This window comes from Eptatretus burgeri, chromosome 13, assembly GCF_056783735.1.
Source record: "Eptatretus burgeri isolate ZD-2024b chromosome 13, Ebu_testis_v1, whole genome shotgun sequence".
NCBI classification, from domain to species: domain Eukaryota; kingdom Metazoa; phylum Chordata; class Myxini; order Myxiniformes; family Myxinidae; genus Eptatretus; species Eptatretus burgeri.
In genome coordinates, this window is record NC_140973.1 from 43,454,697 (window position 1) to 43,473,255 (window position 18,559).

Below are 18,559 nucleotides of genomic sequence, written 5' to 3' on the forward strand. Positions count from 1 at the left end.
GACTGAATCCCCACCCAGCGATAAACTGTCATTCTGATGTTTCACAGGCACGGTCATTCATCAATGTGTGTTCCGTCCCTCAGATAGACATGAAACAGGTGTCGCGTCTGCCAGCATTCGTTGGTGGACATTAAATATCCCACGGTGTCTGTCGTGAAAAGGAGGCAAGCAATTGCCGGCACCCTGGACAAATTACAAATTCCGACCCAACCAGCAGAGGGCACTGCATCAGCGGCACAGACACGCCCTCAGCAAATGATGCCACCCAGCAGCCTCAGAATGAAGATCTTTTCTCATCTCTTCCTTTGCTGGTACATTGACTTCTCATTCAGCACTTCAACGAGCCCTAATGTCTAAAAAAGATCTCTTGCTTTGCTTGGATTTAGACATTTGTCCAATTTTGTTTCACTTTTAAGAGTGTTTTGGTATTCTTCTTGTGAATCACTGTCGCGTTAAGTTCAAAGAGATAAACTGTCCAGTTAGTGTTTTGGGGCAACTACCATGAACCGTGCGCTGTATGAACCAACATTTTCATCATCTCTGCAGGAGATGGTATGATGGGAATTGTGAAACTTTGTAAAACCTCGGTTTCATCCGTGAGCAAAAGATTCCCAGCATAAAAATTTCAATGTTCTTGGTATATATTTCTGAATGCACGACAGCAGCAAACACACACAATACAGATCACTCCAACTTTGATAATCTCATCCGTCCTGGGAATGACGCTCCATCGCTTATGAGTTACATCCCACAGGGAAATTACACACATTAGCGTAAGCCTATACCGGTGCTGTAGTTATACCTATTTGATATACCTGAAGCGCTGGCTGATCCCCACCAGACTCCAACCACTTCACTTTCCATGTGTACCCGAAGCAAGTGCCGGTCCTTTCGACCTGCACACGCCCCAGCTTTGGCACGGCCTCCAGCTCTTCCCTCAAGTCATCAGCAAGAATATTCCATGGTAGTCCTATAAGAGTCAGATAAGACAAGAAAGGAACGAGTTGGCAGAATTCACGTCTGTAATGAAGGAGGGGGGGTTAACTTTTTTATAACTGCTTTATTGCTACTCTCACAATTCTTCCCTTATAATGATGGTTTAAAATATTTTTGTTTTGCTGAGACCGAGCAAATATGAGTGAAAGCAGTGTGCTCCAAAACTAATGACGAAGTCAATCAGTTGCTGTCATAAGTTAAAGATGAGTCATTTTTTTTTTTAGACAAATAAAATTCAGGGGTCTTTCTGTCGGAGAGTGGTTCATGCGTCGAATGATCTCCCAGGAAAGGTAGTGGCAGCGGAGGGGGTGGATAGGTTTAAATGTGATTTGGAGAGGTACTCAGAGGGGTATGGGAATATCAGCTTGTGTGGATGGTAGATAGCTTATGTGTAGATGAATATAATGATACTGGGGTTGGTGTAGCGCAGGCATGATGGGCCGAAGGCATCCTCCTGCACCAAAGTTCCTTGTGTGTGGGTATATCCTAGTGGGTGAACCACAGAACCAAAAATTACACAATGCCTTTCCCTCCATAAACCTTACACTGGCTCTTTGCTTCCCGCTAGCCCCCACTTTTTGTCAGGCTGTAACACGAGACCGGACAACCTCTCTCAAAAATTGCATGACCAAAACACTTTCCTCCCCATTTCTGTGCAATCATCATATTGGTAGATTGTAGTTCTGATAACTTTCCAACTTCTTTTATATCTCGTGTTTTGTTTTGTTTGATTTGGTTCCGTTATTAAAACAATACCTATTGTCAACTGCAAACCAAACAACATGAATGCCTTGTAATCCAATTATGGGAAAGGAGTTGAAGATTGATGCGTCGTGAAGACACCACCGACATAATGTATGCATTCAACTTGAACTGAACCTGGCGCACGATTTTAGAAAAAGACAGTTCTTTGACCCGAGGGTAAACACTCCCACCCTGAACCTTACCCGCAACCCCCTCCGTCCCTCACCCCCCAATAACATTCTGTAACTCGTGTTATACCCCCAATCTTCACTAGTGGTGTCATTTCTGAGTGGCTCCAACTGTCTCGATCACCACCCACCACACCCTTCTTGTGCAAATTATTTGCAGCATCAACAGCATTTTTGTTTAGCCAAATCCATGGAAATCTTTTATCCCTTCTCCATTGTTTCATCTCCTTGCCACTCAGAGACAATTCCCACTGTTGTGCATTACACCTTCACGACTGTCAATGACAATTTTTAACCTTCATCAGGAACTTCCAGCCATGGCATCACAAAGCCAACCCCCTTACGACGCCCAGGTATCTGCGTTCCACATGCAAGGTGGGGACAAGATTTATTTTAACAAAGCACCAAGCATTCTTGTATCCATGACGAATCAATTATTATGGAACTATTGTGGGATTATGTGTATCAGTCCACATTCTGAACTCTTTTGACTTCATGTATACATATTGACTATTGTGGAACTGTTGAATAAATTGATCAATCAAGACGCCATCAATGTCGCTCAGCTAAATAGTGGGCCATCGTCCCCCCCCCCACTCTCTCCTCAGGGGGTGGGGGCCCCTGCAATTCCCCATGTTGCCCCATGGTTAAGACTGCCCCTGCTGATGATTCCACTCTCAGTCAATAATGATACTTTCAATGCAAAAAAAACAAGGGAGCAAGCAATGTTTGCGGTGGTCCATGGTAATGCCCTGTAGAAATCGCCTTCCCTTTGTACCTGTCTTCTACCATTTCTAATTTAGCCTTGCCCATTCCACAATCCCCCTCGACTCCCATACACCCAAAAAGCCCCTCATTCCCCCAGCCAGTCATAAATCACATCTCCAAAATAAGCTCCTCAAAAGTCCAGCTTTTCAACCGACAAAAATACCCATGATCTTTCTACTCTTTCAAAACAATCCGTCTCTGAAACCCATGTCTGATGTCCACCTACGTCTGTTATATTTTATCCCTTTGAAAGTACAACAATCATCTCTCGGTTGTGTTTTTTTTGTTTTTCACCAGCAGTCCAGCACACTGATGATGGTTTACTTTGATGAAAAAAAAAAATCACATCCTCCTCTTGATATTCCAAATAATGATATAATGCATCGTTGAAATATAACTCCAAGTTTGCTGCAGGTTCGTGAACTACACAAAGCAATCTTGTTCTGAGAAGTTAATTATTTAGAGCAATGACAATGCCGTCTGATCGTTGTCGTTTGTGTCGAGCATGTGGCTGCCGGCTCAAATCGGTTCTCTTGGGGATGTGACAGTGCTGCTAATGGTGGCCCCTGCAAGCTGGAGCAGCATTTTGGAATTTGGCCAAATTGCCGGTAAATTTCCTCCAATAATCCAAGCACTTGGCTACTCCCATTGGTTTAAATTTCCTGAAGGTGGATGTCAGGTGTAACGAGCCACACCGACCATCCATCCCTCCCCATGCCCCCCCCCCCCCATAGGGAACACATTATCCACCTTCAGTGTTAGGTTTTTGTTTTGATGACAAAGTTGTGGTTTTCTAAAATTAATGATAAGAACATTTTAAGGTGTTATCAAAGTATCTTGGTATATTTTAATGATCGTCACTGAATCCTGGACACATTGCAGTTGAAGCTTGTTTGTTGTGATATTTTCAGGTTTTTATTTTAGGTACTCTGTGAGGTTGCTCTTTTATCACGAGCTGTCTGTTGTTTGTTGTGCACATCAGTTTTTCCTCCAAAATTAAACCAATCATTGGTTAGTTAGATGAGGACAATTGTTAGAACAGTGTTGTGGGGGTTTTAAAGTGGATTTTAAAATTGCACTTCTGCAAAACGTGAGAATTCCAACATTTTGTTGTCTTCAGGTTTCTGTTATAGTCACGTGGTGTAGTTGAGATTATTTGTCAAAAGATAAGGAAAACAATCGGAAATGCTGGTGAGGAATCATACCAACATTCGGCAAATGTATGTACTGTATGAATGTGGGTATGTACGTACAGTATGTATGTGGGTGTGTATGTGTGTGGGTGTGTATGTGGGTAAGTATGTATGTGGGTACGTATGTATGTGGGTACGTATGTATGTATGTGGGTACGTATGTATGTATGTGGGTACGTATGTATGTGGGTACGTATGTATGTGGGTACGTATGTGGGTACGTATGTGGCTACGTATGTGGGTATGTATGTATGTATGTGGGTATGTATGTATGTATGTGGGTATGTATGTATGTGGGTGTGTATGTATGTATGTGGGTGTGTATGTATGTGGATATGTATGTATGTATGTATGTATGTATATGGGTATGTATGTATGTGGGTATGTATGTATGTATGTGGGTATGTATGTGGGCATGTATGTGGGCATGTCTGTGGGCATGTCTGTGGGTATGTCTGTGGGTATGTCTGTGGGTATGTATGTATGTGGGCATGTATGTATGTGGGCATGTATGTATGTGGGCATGTATGTATGTATGTATGTAGGCATGTATGTATGTATGTATGTATGTATGTGGGCATGTATGTATGTATGTATGTGGGCATGTATGTATGTATGCATGTGGGTATGTATCTATGTATGTATGTATGTGGGTATGCATGTATGTGGGTATGCATGTATGTGGGTATGCATGTATGTATGTGGGTACGTATGTGGGTACGTATGTGGGTATGTATGTGGGTATGTATGTATGTATGTATGTGGGTATGTATGTATGTGGGTGTGTATGTATGTGGATATGTATGTATGTATGTGGGTATGTATGTATGTGGGTATGTATGTATGTATGTGGGTATGTATGTGGGCATGTATGTGGGCATGTATGTGGGCATGTCTGTGGGCATGTCTGTGGGCATGTCTGTGGGTATGTCTGTGGGTATGTCTGTGGGTATGTATGTATGTGGGCATGTATGTATGTGGGCATGTATGTATGTATGTGGGCATGTATGTATGTATGTGGGCATGTATGTATGTATGTATGTGGGCATGTATGTATGTATGTATGTGGGTATGTATGTATGTATGTGGGTATGCATGTATGTGGGTATGCATGTATGTATGTATGTATGTGGGTATGTATGTATGTATGTGGGTATGCATGTATGTGGGTATGCATGTATGTATGTGGGTATGTATGTATGTATGTGGGTATGCATGTATGTGGGTATGCATGTATGTATGTATGTATGTGGGTATGTATGTATGTGGGTATGTGTGTATGTGGGTATGTGTGTATGTATGTATGTGGGTATGTGTATGTATGTTTGTGGGTATGTATGTATGTATGTTTGTGGGTATGTATGTATGTGGGTATGTATGTATGTATGTATGTATGTATGTATACATGTATGCATGCATCTCAGAACCTTATAGAATCAAAAACGACTTGGAGGACCTCCACTAAATTTTGCATATGTGTTAGGAGGTCCCGAGGGTCAGCTCATGGGCACCAACCTCCCCCCTCCCTACACTCTTCCCCACGAGGATGAGGAGACAATAGAATGACGTTAATACAATATAACAACAGGCATGTACATTTCCAGTCACTTCAATCTGAAAAATGAAATGTAGGAGGAAAGTTTTTTTTTTGGTGGGGCAGTCAGTTGATGGAAATGCGGATGGGGTGATGGAACACTTAGAAAGATATATTTAACTCAAGGCTGTAGTGAAGTGAAGGGCATTGTGTTCTATACCTCTTATGACTTGATCATGCATCTCAACATCAAAAGAGCCAGAAATTGGAGGTGAAGCAGCCTGTAGCCTCTCCACCAATACAGTCACTCCAGCAGGCCAGCTCGGCGCTCTGTGCTCTGCCTCTGTGGCTGAGGATCGTACAGCCTACCATAATGAGTTTGGAAAAAATAAATTCAGCAAACAAACAACAACTTAACTACAAATAATGTATTTTCCAACATCAACACTGACCCAGCCCAACCTGAGAGAAGGCAATGCTGATGAGTGGTAAGTCATGGTCACATTCTTGAGGTGTAATTGTGATGTTAAATGATGGCATCACAGCAGTCGTGCTGTTTCCAGGAATAGAGGTAACACCGAAAGTCCATTTCAACATGCCACCAGGATGTATTGCAGGCAAACGCTGAGCCAGAGAATCTGTGAAAGGAATGAGGAAGTAGATCGGCTTTGACTGCTGCTTCAGCATGGTTGCATGCAAAATTAGGAAAGCTTTTCATGATGAATGCAGCTCAAGGACAAGCTGAGTCTTTAAACTCTATCTTTGGAACTGTTCATATTTCCACAAAACTATGTCTCACATGCTGTGACCTCGACCTGAAAGGTAAACTTCAGATAGATCTTTATTTTAAAAATGGACAATTTGCATCCCCACCACCCCCATATTCAGTGTACTGAACGTTTTCCATTTGAGATTTCCCACTATGCCATCACTCAAGGAATCTTCTGGTGTGAAAGTTCAGACATTGTACATGCAACCAGGACAGAGGAAGCACTATGGGTAGGGTGGAGGAAGTAGAGCGGTGAAGGGGGACAGACATGGAGAGACCTTGCCCAACCTTTCCTGACAGGGCACCTTGTCTCACCTTTCATAAATTTATTGAGCCGGGAAAGGTTGTCTTATGCAACTCACTGTTGTGGTTCAAAATCTCATTTGTTTTATCCACAACCTGTTTGTGCTCTTTAATACGAGCAACACGTACTTGGATTTTTTTTTCATCACCGAGCTACGATGCTGTGTAAAGATCAATATATACAATAATTGTATAACAACACATAATACCTGCATCTAACTCTAATTGGGAAATTATTTCATGCTGTGTCAAGAATAATGTATGCAGTAATTATATAACAACACTTAATACCTACAGCCCATTATAAGTGGGGAATTATTTCATTCTCTGCCTTCTCCTGTGGCTCATTCCACTGAACACTTACATGCCACTTGGACACTCAATAGCCAAAGAAACAAATGCTTTTTGGACCGAGTACAAATTACACAGATAAGTTTTTCATCACAAGTTTTTATAAGTTTTTTAATTGTCATCACAAGAAATAGAGCACTCATTGATATGAATAGTCTTTCTGACAAATTTTGATAAATTAATTTTTTGTAAGAAAGAATTTAGGAAATTAGAGAGGTTTTTTGGGGGGGAGGGGATTTAGTATTTTAGCAAAAACTTCATTTTAATGAGAGTAAGAGCAACATTGCTTAAATTAAATTTTTATTGCACAACACATAAAAAAAAAAACATCTGACAACCTTATGTGTATTTGAAGCACATTATCGCAGCAAGTTTTTTTTTTCTTGTTCTTATTTATATATACAAGGTTAAGGGTGCCTGTGGAGGAGCGACAACACTGGACAGATGAGAGAGAGAGAGAGAGAGAGAGAGAGAGAGAGAGAGAGAGAGAGAGAGAGAGAGAGAGAGAGAGAGAGAGAGAGAGAGAGAGAGAGAGAGAGAGAGAGAGAGAGAGAGAGAGAGAGAGAGAGAGAGAGAGAGAGAGAGAGAGAGAGAGAGAGAGAGAGAGAGAGAGAGAGAGAGAGAGAGAGAGAGAGAGAGAGAGAGAGAGAGAGAGAGAGAGAGAGAGAGAGAGAGAGAGAGAGAGAGAGAGAGAGAGAGAGAGAGAGAGAGAGAGAGAGAGAGAGAGAGAGAGAGAGAGAGAGAGAGAGAGAGAGAGAGAGAGAGAGAGAGAGAGAGAGAGAGAGAGAGAGAGAGAGAGAGAGAGAGAGAGAGAGAGAGAGAGAGAGAGAGAGAGAGAGAGAGAGAGAGAGAGAGAGAGAGAGAGAGAGAGAGAGAGAGAGAGAGAGAGAGAGAGAGAGAGAGAGAGAGAGAGAGAGAGAGAGAGAGAGAGAGAGAGAGAGAGAGAGAGAGAGAGAGAGAGAGAGAGAGAGAGAGAGACCAACAGCAGAGTTGAAAAACAAAATATAGAGATATCTGGACAATAATGGGTGTGGGGAGGAATGAGGGGTAGGAAAGGACACTTGTGATGGACAAGATGGATACAGAAGAAAACTCTCAGGAAAGAAAAACTGGAAAACTGAAAGGAGGGGTTGGGAAGGAGGGGTTCAAGAGGAGCATTGACAGGAGCAAAACAAAAATTATGGTTTTGGATCAGTGATAACACTAAACAACAAATTTCAAAAAAAATTTTTTACTGGAGATGTGTAAAGTGATTAAGACTAATTTGGGTACGCTGATTTCAAAGATCATAACCGTTTTGCTGTATCACGTCAGGATTTTCAGGAACAGAAATATTCCCATTGCCTAGAAGTCAGGATTTCAATGAAATTTACATATGTCTTTAACATGTCTATTTCGTACAATTGTTGTTAACTTGTGTTATATTTCTTTCTTTCAGATAAAGATGAGTAGGCATTCCTGTACCAATCATCCTGACAACTTCTGTTATGTCTGTGGTCGGTATACCAAAAAAGATCAACAGCGAAGTATATCTACAGCAGTGAAAATGAAGGCTGCCTACTTTCACTACTTCGGGTGTAAGGTGGGGGACCAAGAACAGAGCTGGGCACCACACATCTGCTGCACAAGCTGTCACACAACCTTGACTCAGTGGTTGGTGGGCAAGCGCGCGAGCATGCCATTTGCGGTGCCCATGATATGGCGTGAGCCGCAGAATCATCATGATGATTGTTATTTCTGCTGCACAAGCATCGCCGGCTTCAACAAGAAGAATAAAGGTCACATCAAATACGCTGACTGCGTCTCTGCTCGTAAACCTGTGCCTCATGATGACGAGAACCCCGTTCCAACACCTCCAGCTGATCAGAACATAGCTGTAAGCAGTGGTGAAGAGGATGGTGATGATGAACCTTTTGAACCCGACACTCAAGAATCACACCTTGTGAACCAGGGAGACTTAAATGATCTTGTAAGAGATCTCTCGCTGTCAAAGGCGAAGGCAGAGCTGCTTGGATCAAGGCTGCAGCAGTGGAATCTACTTGAACCTAACACCAAGATATCCTTGTTCAGAGCACGTCACAGAGACATGGCTGAGTTCTTTGAGATGGAAGACACGATGACATTCTGCAGTGACATCAACGGTCTGTTGAAAGAACTTGGGTGTGATCACGATCCTGCAGACTGGCGCCTCTTCATCGACTCGGGAAGAACAGCTTGAAGGCTGTTTTGCTCCACAATGGCAACGAGAAACCATCAGTCCCACTGGCTCACGCGTTCGGCATGACAGAGACCTATGAGACTATGCGGCAGCTGCTTGATTCCATCAAGTACAATGACTTCAACTGGCACATCTGCGGAGACTTGAAAGTGGTGGCGCTGTTGTTAGGGCTGCAGTCAGGCTACACGAAATACATGTGCTTCCTTTGTCTCTGGGATAGCAGAGACGACAAGAATCACTGGACGAAGAAAGATTGGGAAGAGCGAAAAGAGCATGTACCTGGTCGACACAACGTGAAGCATGTCGCCCTTGTCGACCCAGCCAAGGTTTTCCTTCCACCACTCCACATAAAGCTCGGCTTGATGAAAAGTTTTGTACGGGCAATGGATCTGAATGGGCGTGGGTTTTTATACCTCAAGGAAAAGTTTGGCAACACCTTGTCGGAGGCCAAGATCAAGGCTGGTGTCTTTGTTGGACCGCAAATCCGACAGATTATGAAGGACGAAACTTTTCCGACAACTCTAAACCCCAAAGAGCTGGCAGCGTGGAGGAGTTTCAAAGCTGTGACGGACAACTTCTTGGGGAACGAGCGCGCGGACAACTATGAAGAAATAGTGCAGCAGCTGCTGGAGTCCTTCAGGAAACTTGGCTCCAGGATGTCCCTGAAAATCCATTTCCTACACCAGCACCTGAACTTCTTCCCTGACAACTTGGGAGCAGTCTCGGACGAGCACGGCGAGCGATTCCACCAAGAGATTTCACTCATGGAGACGCGTTACCAAGGGCGGCATAACCCGAACATGATGGGCAATTTCTGCTGGTTCCTGCATCGTGAAACTGACACAGAGCAGCACAAACGCAAAGCCAAATGCCTAAAGCATTTTTAATTACATTCTAGTGGAGTTTTTCTGTAATTTCTATAATGATGAAATAAATGAATAAATGAATTTTTGTAAATTTCATTGAAATCCTGACTTCTAGGCAATGGGAATATTTATGTTACTGAAAATCCTGACGTGATACAGCAAAACGGTTATGATTTTTGAAATCAGCGTACCCAAATTAGTCTAAATCACTTTACACATCTCCAGTAAAAAAATGTTGTTGTTCAGTGAATCTGAGATGGTGATTAACAGCTGTCTTGAATACTTGGGGGGGGGGAGAATGAGATTGAAGACAACATGGAAGTTTGTTCTACAGGTGGGAGAAAAAAAAGGGGAAAAAAATGAGTGGAGGTGAGCAGTGATTTTAGATTTTGAGAGTTTCACCAGAAGGGGGTTGATGGTGGACTACATGCACCCTGCAAAAACCTGGGGGGAGGGGGGAAGAGGACAAAGCAGGGAAAGAACAGAGGGTGCAAGACCAGAAAGGAGGAGGTAGAAGACAGAGAGACCACCGACCTGTCTGCCACAGGAAAGTGATAGGCCACAGAGATTCCAATGATCTTGAAGGCCTTGGTTTCTGTGGTGTCAAGCTGAGCAAGATGTGAGGCAGGGGTGCCAGCCAAGAATGGAGAGCAGTACTCCATTAAGCTGCAGATAGAGAGCTTGCAGGTGGGTTGGTGTGCCAAGTCAGGACTTTGTGCGACACAGGATTCCAGTTGGCGACTGGCTTTGGAGGCCAACTTTGAAATGTAGTTTGTCCAAGAAAGATCATTGCTGATAGTGAAACCCAGGAGTTTGAATGACTGAACTTCCTCAAGAATATTGTTAAGAAAGTAGATGGGAGGGTTTGCAGGACAGTCCTTTTGGAGAGAGGTTGTGTGAGTGTGAGATTTGTCAATATTAAAAGACATATTCCAAGTATTTGACCAGCATGTGATTTTGTCACATTGAAAGTGAGATTTTTGTGAGGAATGGCCCTGATCTCATGTCTGACATCGACGGACTCCATCGATGGTAGGTAGATGAGGAACAGCATGTGCAAGGTAAAGTGACATGGTCTGAATCCAAATTGGTGATTTGAGATTAGGCTATTGGAGAAAGGGAAGGATTTCATATTAACTGTGATGATGGATTTCATGACCTTGCTGATGATTGGAAGTAAGCTGATAGGTCTGTAGTTGAGGGGATCCATTTTTTTTGCATCCTTTTCATCTAATGCAATGATGTTGGCCAATTTTCTGGCGGATGGAATATGACCTAAGGCAAATGACATGGTGAAAAGTGCAGAGAGAGGATGTGCAAGAGCAGCAGAGGAGGTTTATAGAACAAGTGAGCTGATGCCGTCTGGTCCAGTTCGAGAATTAGTTAAAAGTTGCCAGAAACTTCTCCATCTTCTCAAAGACAAAAGACAGAGACCAGTAGCAGTTGAGTACAACAGGGAATGGTGAATACCGAGAGTGAGGGGTTAGGGACACTAAATTTTGAAGCAAACACAGAATTGAGGCATTTGGCCTTCTCACGAGTGAAGTTGTGTGCGGTGCCATTTTAAGGGAGGGGTGGAAAGGGAGCATGCACCAGAGACAGACTTAACAAGGCATCACCAGGTTTTAGAGGAGGGAGAAAAGTTTGAAAGTTCATTTTTGAGGTTGGACAGATGTAGTTTTCTGGCTATCCTAAGAGTGGAGACACACTTGTTGTGGGCTTTGTGGAATGAGCTGAGATTGCGTTCGGTCAGATTAGCCTCACAGCAAAAGAAAGCAAGTTGTTTCAGAGCAACTGCCTCACCACAGGATTCAGTGGACCACGGGCAGGAAGGGTATGATAACTGAAGACGAGATGGGACGAGATCTATGAGAGAGAGTGCAGGTTTCTGTGGAAGAATTCCCAGGCTGAGTTGACATCAGGGGCAGTAGATATGGGAGACCAGTCCTGAAGAGAGATGTCTGCTTGCAGTCCCTGCCTATCTGCTGAGTGAATAGCCAAACTCGCCGGTGCTGAAAAAGCTCTCTGAGAATGGAAGAATGCTCTTCTAGTTTTCATTTTATTGTATTTTTGAAGCAAGGAAGGGAAATAGGATAATGTTGAGGAGTTAGAAAGAAAATATTGGGGAAGCACGAAGCAAAACGAGGAATGTGGAGACAAAAGGGACACCTAATTGTCACAATTGCTATCTGAAGAGTGGCTAAAGTGGACCTTGAACAACACAAAAACAAATTTCACAAATACAGCAGAACAAGGTACTTTTAACACAGAAAACTGGATGGAACATAAACAGTGGCACAGAGATGAAGATATAACAGAAAAAAAATACGACAAATCCGGTTTGGTAAACTTAGCTCTAGTGAGGTTGAAGCGGCGGATGCAGATTCAACCGGCACATTGAAAAATTCCCGAACCGGAAGGTAATAATATAAACATTGCCTTCCCTCTTTCATTCCTCTTTTCCCCCACCTTTGGAACAAACTCCCACACACTCTTCAATCCCATACTTCCCTCCAGGTCTCTGAAATACCTGTTCACCACCATCTCTTATCTTCCCCCATCCCAAACAATGATCTTTTCTACCCCCGTTAATCCACCCCCTTGAAATTCCCTGATTTCCTTCCTGAAAGTCCCTGGAGTGTCCCTCTTATTTACCCCGTGTACCCCGCCCATCCCTCTCCCTTCCACAGCGCTCCTCATGCGTCAATTCGCCACTTTTCTGCTTCCCTCTCCCATCTCTTCTGTCTCCTGCTCCCCTTGTTATATGTTCTCTGTGTTAGATCTTATACGAGGCTTGACATTGAAAAAATTAATAAATAACTAAATTGTGCAGACTGTCCAGAACTCCTTGCAAAATGAAATCACACACAAGCCTATCATTCAAATATCCCTCCATCCTCCTGTAGCTATTTCGATCTTGCAACTTTACTTGTTGAGGAAAGTTTATTTAACCAATTAATCAAAGTTAGGAGAAAGCTCACAATGGTGCACTAACCACTGCGGGAAGCAAAGTGAAATGGATATTTCAGGCGTTCATCCTTAATCAGAGAAAAAGAGCTCCTTTTCTTTGACAAAGGGCTGACACCCAAAATATCAGGTGAACTGTGCTTCCAACAGCAAAGCAAGGTTAGAGTACTTCCACCAAATTTTAGTTTATAATGGCTGCTGACAAAGACCAACACTTTCCTTGACAAAGGCCACAATTCCCAAGAATCAATGTATTTTGACCTATCCCCAGTCCATCATGCATTGTGCAATGGAGGGGCAGCAAATGTGATCCATCGATAGTTCAGTTTGATTCAGGACACAGAGTTTGGGCAAGTGATGTGCTGAACATCCCATTAAGAACAGACATGACATTACATTTGAAATTTAATCGAGATTCCTCGCACTCTCAATAGTTTGTACCTTATCATTACTTTAATGTAGAATTCATCCTGTGATTCAAGTATTTTGTTCTTCTTGATAGTAGGCATGCCTACCCGTCGCTTTGCTGACGGGCACAGCATGTTGTACTTCACATACATGTTGCGTGTATTTCTGTGAGTGTCAACGAAGATTTAAAATGAAGTAAAAGACTTAAATTTAAAATGAAGTAATGAAGATTTAAAATGAAGTTAAAAAAAGGACCTTTTATGACACATAAGTAATTGTTGTTCTCATAGCTGTAGCTGTTGTTGTCGTTGTTATTTGTGTGCTCCTTCCGTGTACTTTTCGATACTTTTTCGATTGCTTCAATAAGTATTACTAGATATAATTTTGTGTGCTCCTCCCATCTCCTGCTGAAGGGTTCTCTTCTTCTTCCTCTTTCGGCTTGCTCCCGTTAGGGGTCGCCACAGCGGACCAACCGTCTCCATTTCGCTCTATCCTCCACATCTTCCATTGACACTCCAACCACCCGCATGTCCGCCCTCACCGCATCCATGAACCTCTTCTTTGGCCTTCCTCTTCTCCTCCTGCCTGGCGGCTCCATCTTCAACATCCTTCTCCCGATATACTCCGTTTCCCTCCTGTGCACATGTCCAAACCATCTCAATCTCGCCTCTCTCACTTTGTCTCCAAACCGTCCTACCTGCGCTGTCCCTCTAATATACTCATTCCTTATCCTGTCCATCCTCGTCACTCCCAACGAGAATCGCAGCATCTTTAACTCTGCCACCTCCAGCTCTGCTTCCTGTCTTTTTGTTAGTGCCACCACCTCCAAACCATACAACATAGCTGGTCTCACTACCGTCTTGTATACTTTCCCCTTCACTCTTGCAGCTACCCTTCTGTCACAAATCACTCCTGCAACTCTTCTCCACCCACTCCATCTTGCCTGCACTCTCTTTTTCACTTCTCTCCCACACTCTCCGTTACTTTGGACAGTTGATCCCAAGTATTTAAACCAATCCACCTTCCCCACCTCAACTCCTTGCAACTGCACCATACCACCACCCTCCCTCTCATTTACGCACATGTACTCCGTCTTACTCCTACTGACTAACATTCCCCTTCTCTCCAGTGCGTACCTCCACCTCTCAAGGCTCGATTCAGCCTGCTCCCTACTCTCCCTACAGATCATGATGTCATCCGCGAACATCATAGTCCATGGAGACTCCAGTCTGATCTCGTCCGTCAACCTGTCCATCACCATTGCAAACAGGAAAGGGCTCAGAGTCGATCCTTGGTGCAATCCCACTTTAACCTTAAACCGGTCCGTCATTCCTACCGCACACCTCACCGCTATCACACTGTCCTCATACATATCCTGCACGATCCTCACATACTTCTCCACCACTCCCGACTTCCTCATACAATACCACAACTCCTCTCTTGGCACCCTATCATAAGCTTTCTCTAAATCCACAAACACACAATGTAACTCTTTCTGGCCTTCCCTATACTTCTCCATCAACATTCTCAAAGCAAACATCGCATCATTGGTGCTCTTTCCTGGCATAAACCCATATTGCTGCTCACAGATCGTCACCTCTCCTCTCAACCGAGCTTCCACTACTCTTTCCCACAACTTCATGGTGTGGCTTAACAACTTTATCCCTCTGTAATTTCCACAGCTCTGCACATCACCCTTATTCTTGAAAATCGGAACCAGTACACTTAATCTCCACTCCTCCGGCATCCTCTCACTTTCCAAGACTTTATTAAACAATCTGGTTAACAACCCCACTGCCATCTCTCCGAAGCACTTCCATGCCTCCACTGGTATACCATCTGAGCCAACCGCCTTTCCACTTTTCATCTTCTTCATAGCAGTCCTCACTTCATCCTTACTGATCCACCCCACTTCCAGATTCACTATCTCCACCTCTTCCAACCTTCTCTCTCTCTCATTTTCTTCATTCATCAGCTCCTCAAAGTACTCCATCCACCTTCTCAACACACTCTCCTCGCTCGTCAGCACATTCCCATTTGCGTCCTTTATCACCCTAACCTGCAGCACATCCTTCCCAGCTCGGTCCCTCTGTCTTGCCAATCGGTATAAATCCTTTTCCCCTTCTTTTGTATCCAACTTCTCATACAGCTCGTCATATGCCTTTTCCTTGGCCTTTGCCACCTCTCTTTTTGCTTTTCGACGCCACTCCTTGTACTCCTGCCGACTTTCTTCATCTCTCTGACTATCCCACTTCTTTTTCGCCAACCCCTTCTTCCTTATACTTTCCTGGACTTCCTCATTCCACCACCAAGTCTCCTTATCTTCCTTCCTCTGTCCAGATGTCACACCAAGTACCTTCCTCGCTGTCTCTCTCACAACTTCTGCTGTCGTTGCCCAATCATCCCACCCATCTTTACCACCATCCAACGCCTGTCTCACCTCCTCCCTAAATTTCACGCAACAGTCTTCCTCCTTCAGCTTCCACCATCTGGTCCTTGGTTCAGCCCTCACTCTCTTCCTCAACCTCACCTCTAAAGTCATCCTACAGACCACCAATCGATGCTGTCGAGCTACACTCTCCCCTGCCACAACCTTACAGTCACTAATCTCTTTCAGGTTGCATCTCCTACTTAAGATGTAATCCACCTGTGTGCACTTTCCTCCACTCTTGTATGTCACCCTGTGTTCCTCCTTCTTCTTGAAATACGTATTTACCACTGCCATTTCCATTCTTTTTGCAAACTCTACCACCATTTGCCCTTCCACATTTCTCTTGTTGAGACCGTACCTCCCCATCACCTCCTCATCCTCTTTATTCCCTTCCCCAACATGTCCATTGAAATCTGCTCCAATCACCACTCTTTCATCCTTGGATACACTCTCCACCACTTCATCTAACTCACTCCAGAAATCTTCTTTATATTCCATCTCACACCCCATATGTGGGGCATATGCACTGATGATATTCATCATCACCCCTTCAATTTCCAACTTCACACTCATCACTCGGTCAGACACCCTCCTCACCTCCAATACCCTCTTGACATGGTCTTCCTTCAGGATTATCCCGACACCATTTCTCCTCCCATCCACACCATGGTAGAACAGTTTGAAACCACCTCCAATGCTCCTCGCCTTACTCCCCATCCACTTGGTCTCTTGTACACACAGTATGTCCACCTTTCTTCTCTCCATCATATCAGCCAACTCTCGCCCTTTGCCAGTCATCGTCCCAACATTCAGAGTTCCAACTCTCACCTCCACACTTCTACCCTTCCCCCTCTCCCACTGCCTCTGGACTCGTCTTCCCCGTCTCCTTCTCCTCCTTCGCCCAGCAGTAGCACAATTTCCACTGGTACCCTGCTGACCACCGGTACCGGTGGCGGTCGTTGGTAACCCGGGCCTCGACCGATCCGGTATGGAAATTCGTTTTGTTGTCTGCATAATGATTTGGCATAGGTTTTTACGCCGGATGCCCTTCCTGACGCAAACCTGGTCGCCTCTTACGACACACAGGGATATGGTACACCTATTCTAACCGGGGCATACACCGGGCCCAGTACAACTGGTGCTCATTTCGCCGACCTCGGAAGGATGGCAGGCTGAGTCAACCCCCTGGTGTTTTCGACTTGGTTTTTATATATATATATATATATATATATATATATATATATATATATATATATATATATATATATATACACATTATATATATACATATACATACATATATTAATTCAGTGTCCCAACGGGGCTTGAACTCAGGACCTCTCGAGTCCCAAGCCACTGCCCTTACCACTGCGCCAACACCAGGCGTGTCCATTGAAATCTGCTGCTGAAGGGTTCCTGCTGTTATAAATAATAAATGTTATTGTTGGAACCGCTACATTAGCTCCCATTCCTACATATTCCTCCTCAATCTGGAAAGAGTGGTTTCTAAAGCAAGCACCCTTCTGATTAAACGGACAAAAATTTTTGCTCCAAGTAAATCCATTATTATCCCCCATCAACCAACGAAGTTGGCGGGGGATAGAGAAATGGGTTCCGTCCGTCACATTTCGTTTCCGGAGCTTAACTACAAATCCCCTCAAAATATATTTACGAAATTTGGTACACAAATCAAGCAAGTGGTGAACTCGTGCCTTTTGATATTTAGAGATTTCCCCCCCCCCAAAAAAAAAAATTGTGTCACTTTCCATGGAAACAAGTTGGGTATTAAGAAATAATTGAGGTTAACCTTTGTTTCCAGAGCATAGTTGCAAAACTATTTACGATTTATTTATGAAATCTGATACACACATCACGAATAAATTGAACTGGTGCCTTTTGCTACTTGTCCTCATTTACTATGGCGGGGGATATCGAAGACTTTGTCTTCAACGGATGCTAGTTAATTTTGCAATGGTACTTTTTATCACGGTACGACAACAGTAACCCTTTTGAATGAAGCATCTCACACACACACACACACACACACACACACACACACACACACACACACACACACACACACACACACACACACACACACACACACACACACACTGTAATATACCATATTACATTTTAACCAGAAGCAAAACGACACAACATGATGTTTCTCATTTGGTCATAGAGTACCGTGACACCTTTCAGGTGTCTCATTTTAAGGATTTCCCCCCCCCCCCCAAAAAAAAAAAAATTGTGTCACTTTCCATGGAAACAAGTTGGGTATTAAGAAATAATTGAGGTTAACCTTTGTTTCCAGAGCATAGTTGCAAAACTATTAACGATTTATTTATGAAATCTGATACACACATCACGAATAAATTGAACTGGTGCCTTTTGCTACTTGTCCTCATTTACTATGGCGGGGGATATCGAAGACTTTGTCTTCAACGGATGCTAGTTAATTTTGCAATGGTACTTTTTATCACGGTACGACAACAGTAACCCTTTTGAATGAAGCATCTCACACACACACACACACACACACACACACACACACACACACACACACACACACACACACACACACACACACACACACACACACACACACACACTGTAATATACCATATTACATTTTAACCAGAAGCAAAACGACACAACATGATGTTTCTCATTTGGTCATAGAGTACCGTGACACCTTTCAGGTGTCTCATTTTAAGGATTTGTTTTGCCTTAAACCTTTGTTGCCATCTTTAACATTTTCTCTTGTGCCTTTGGGAAAACGTTTTGTGATATAAACCAGAAAATATATCCCTGAGATAA

The 18,559-nt window shown here is 43.5% G+C and overlaps 1 protein-coding gene across 3 annotated transcripts in view; it reads right to left on the reverse strand.

Annotated features, from left to right (window-relative positions):
• Positions 1-18,559, reverse strand: part of PKHD1L1 (PKHD1 like 1) — a 314,599-nt gene that overhangs the window by 204,001 nt on the left and 92,039 nt on the right. For all 3 annotated transcript variants that reach the window (XR_015050730.1, XM_085852211.1, XM_085852212.1), the window contains exons 24-26: positions 5,886-6,061; positions 5,644-5,788; positions 816-970 (exon numbers count right to left, since the gene is read on the reverse strand). Coding sequence is in view for 2 of the 3 variants with exons in the window: in XM_085852211.1 (XP_085708337.1) it covers positions 816-970; positions 5,644-5,788; positions 5,886-6,061 (476 nt within the window). In the remaining variant the exon portion in view is untranslated. The remainder of the gene's footprint in view (positions 1-815; positions 971-5,643; positions 5,789-5,885; positions 6,062-18,559) is intronic.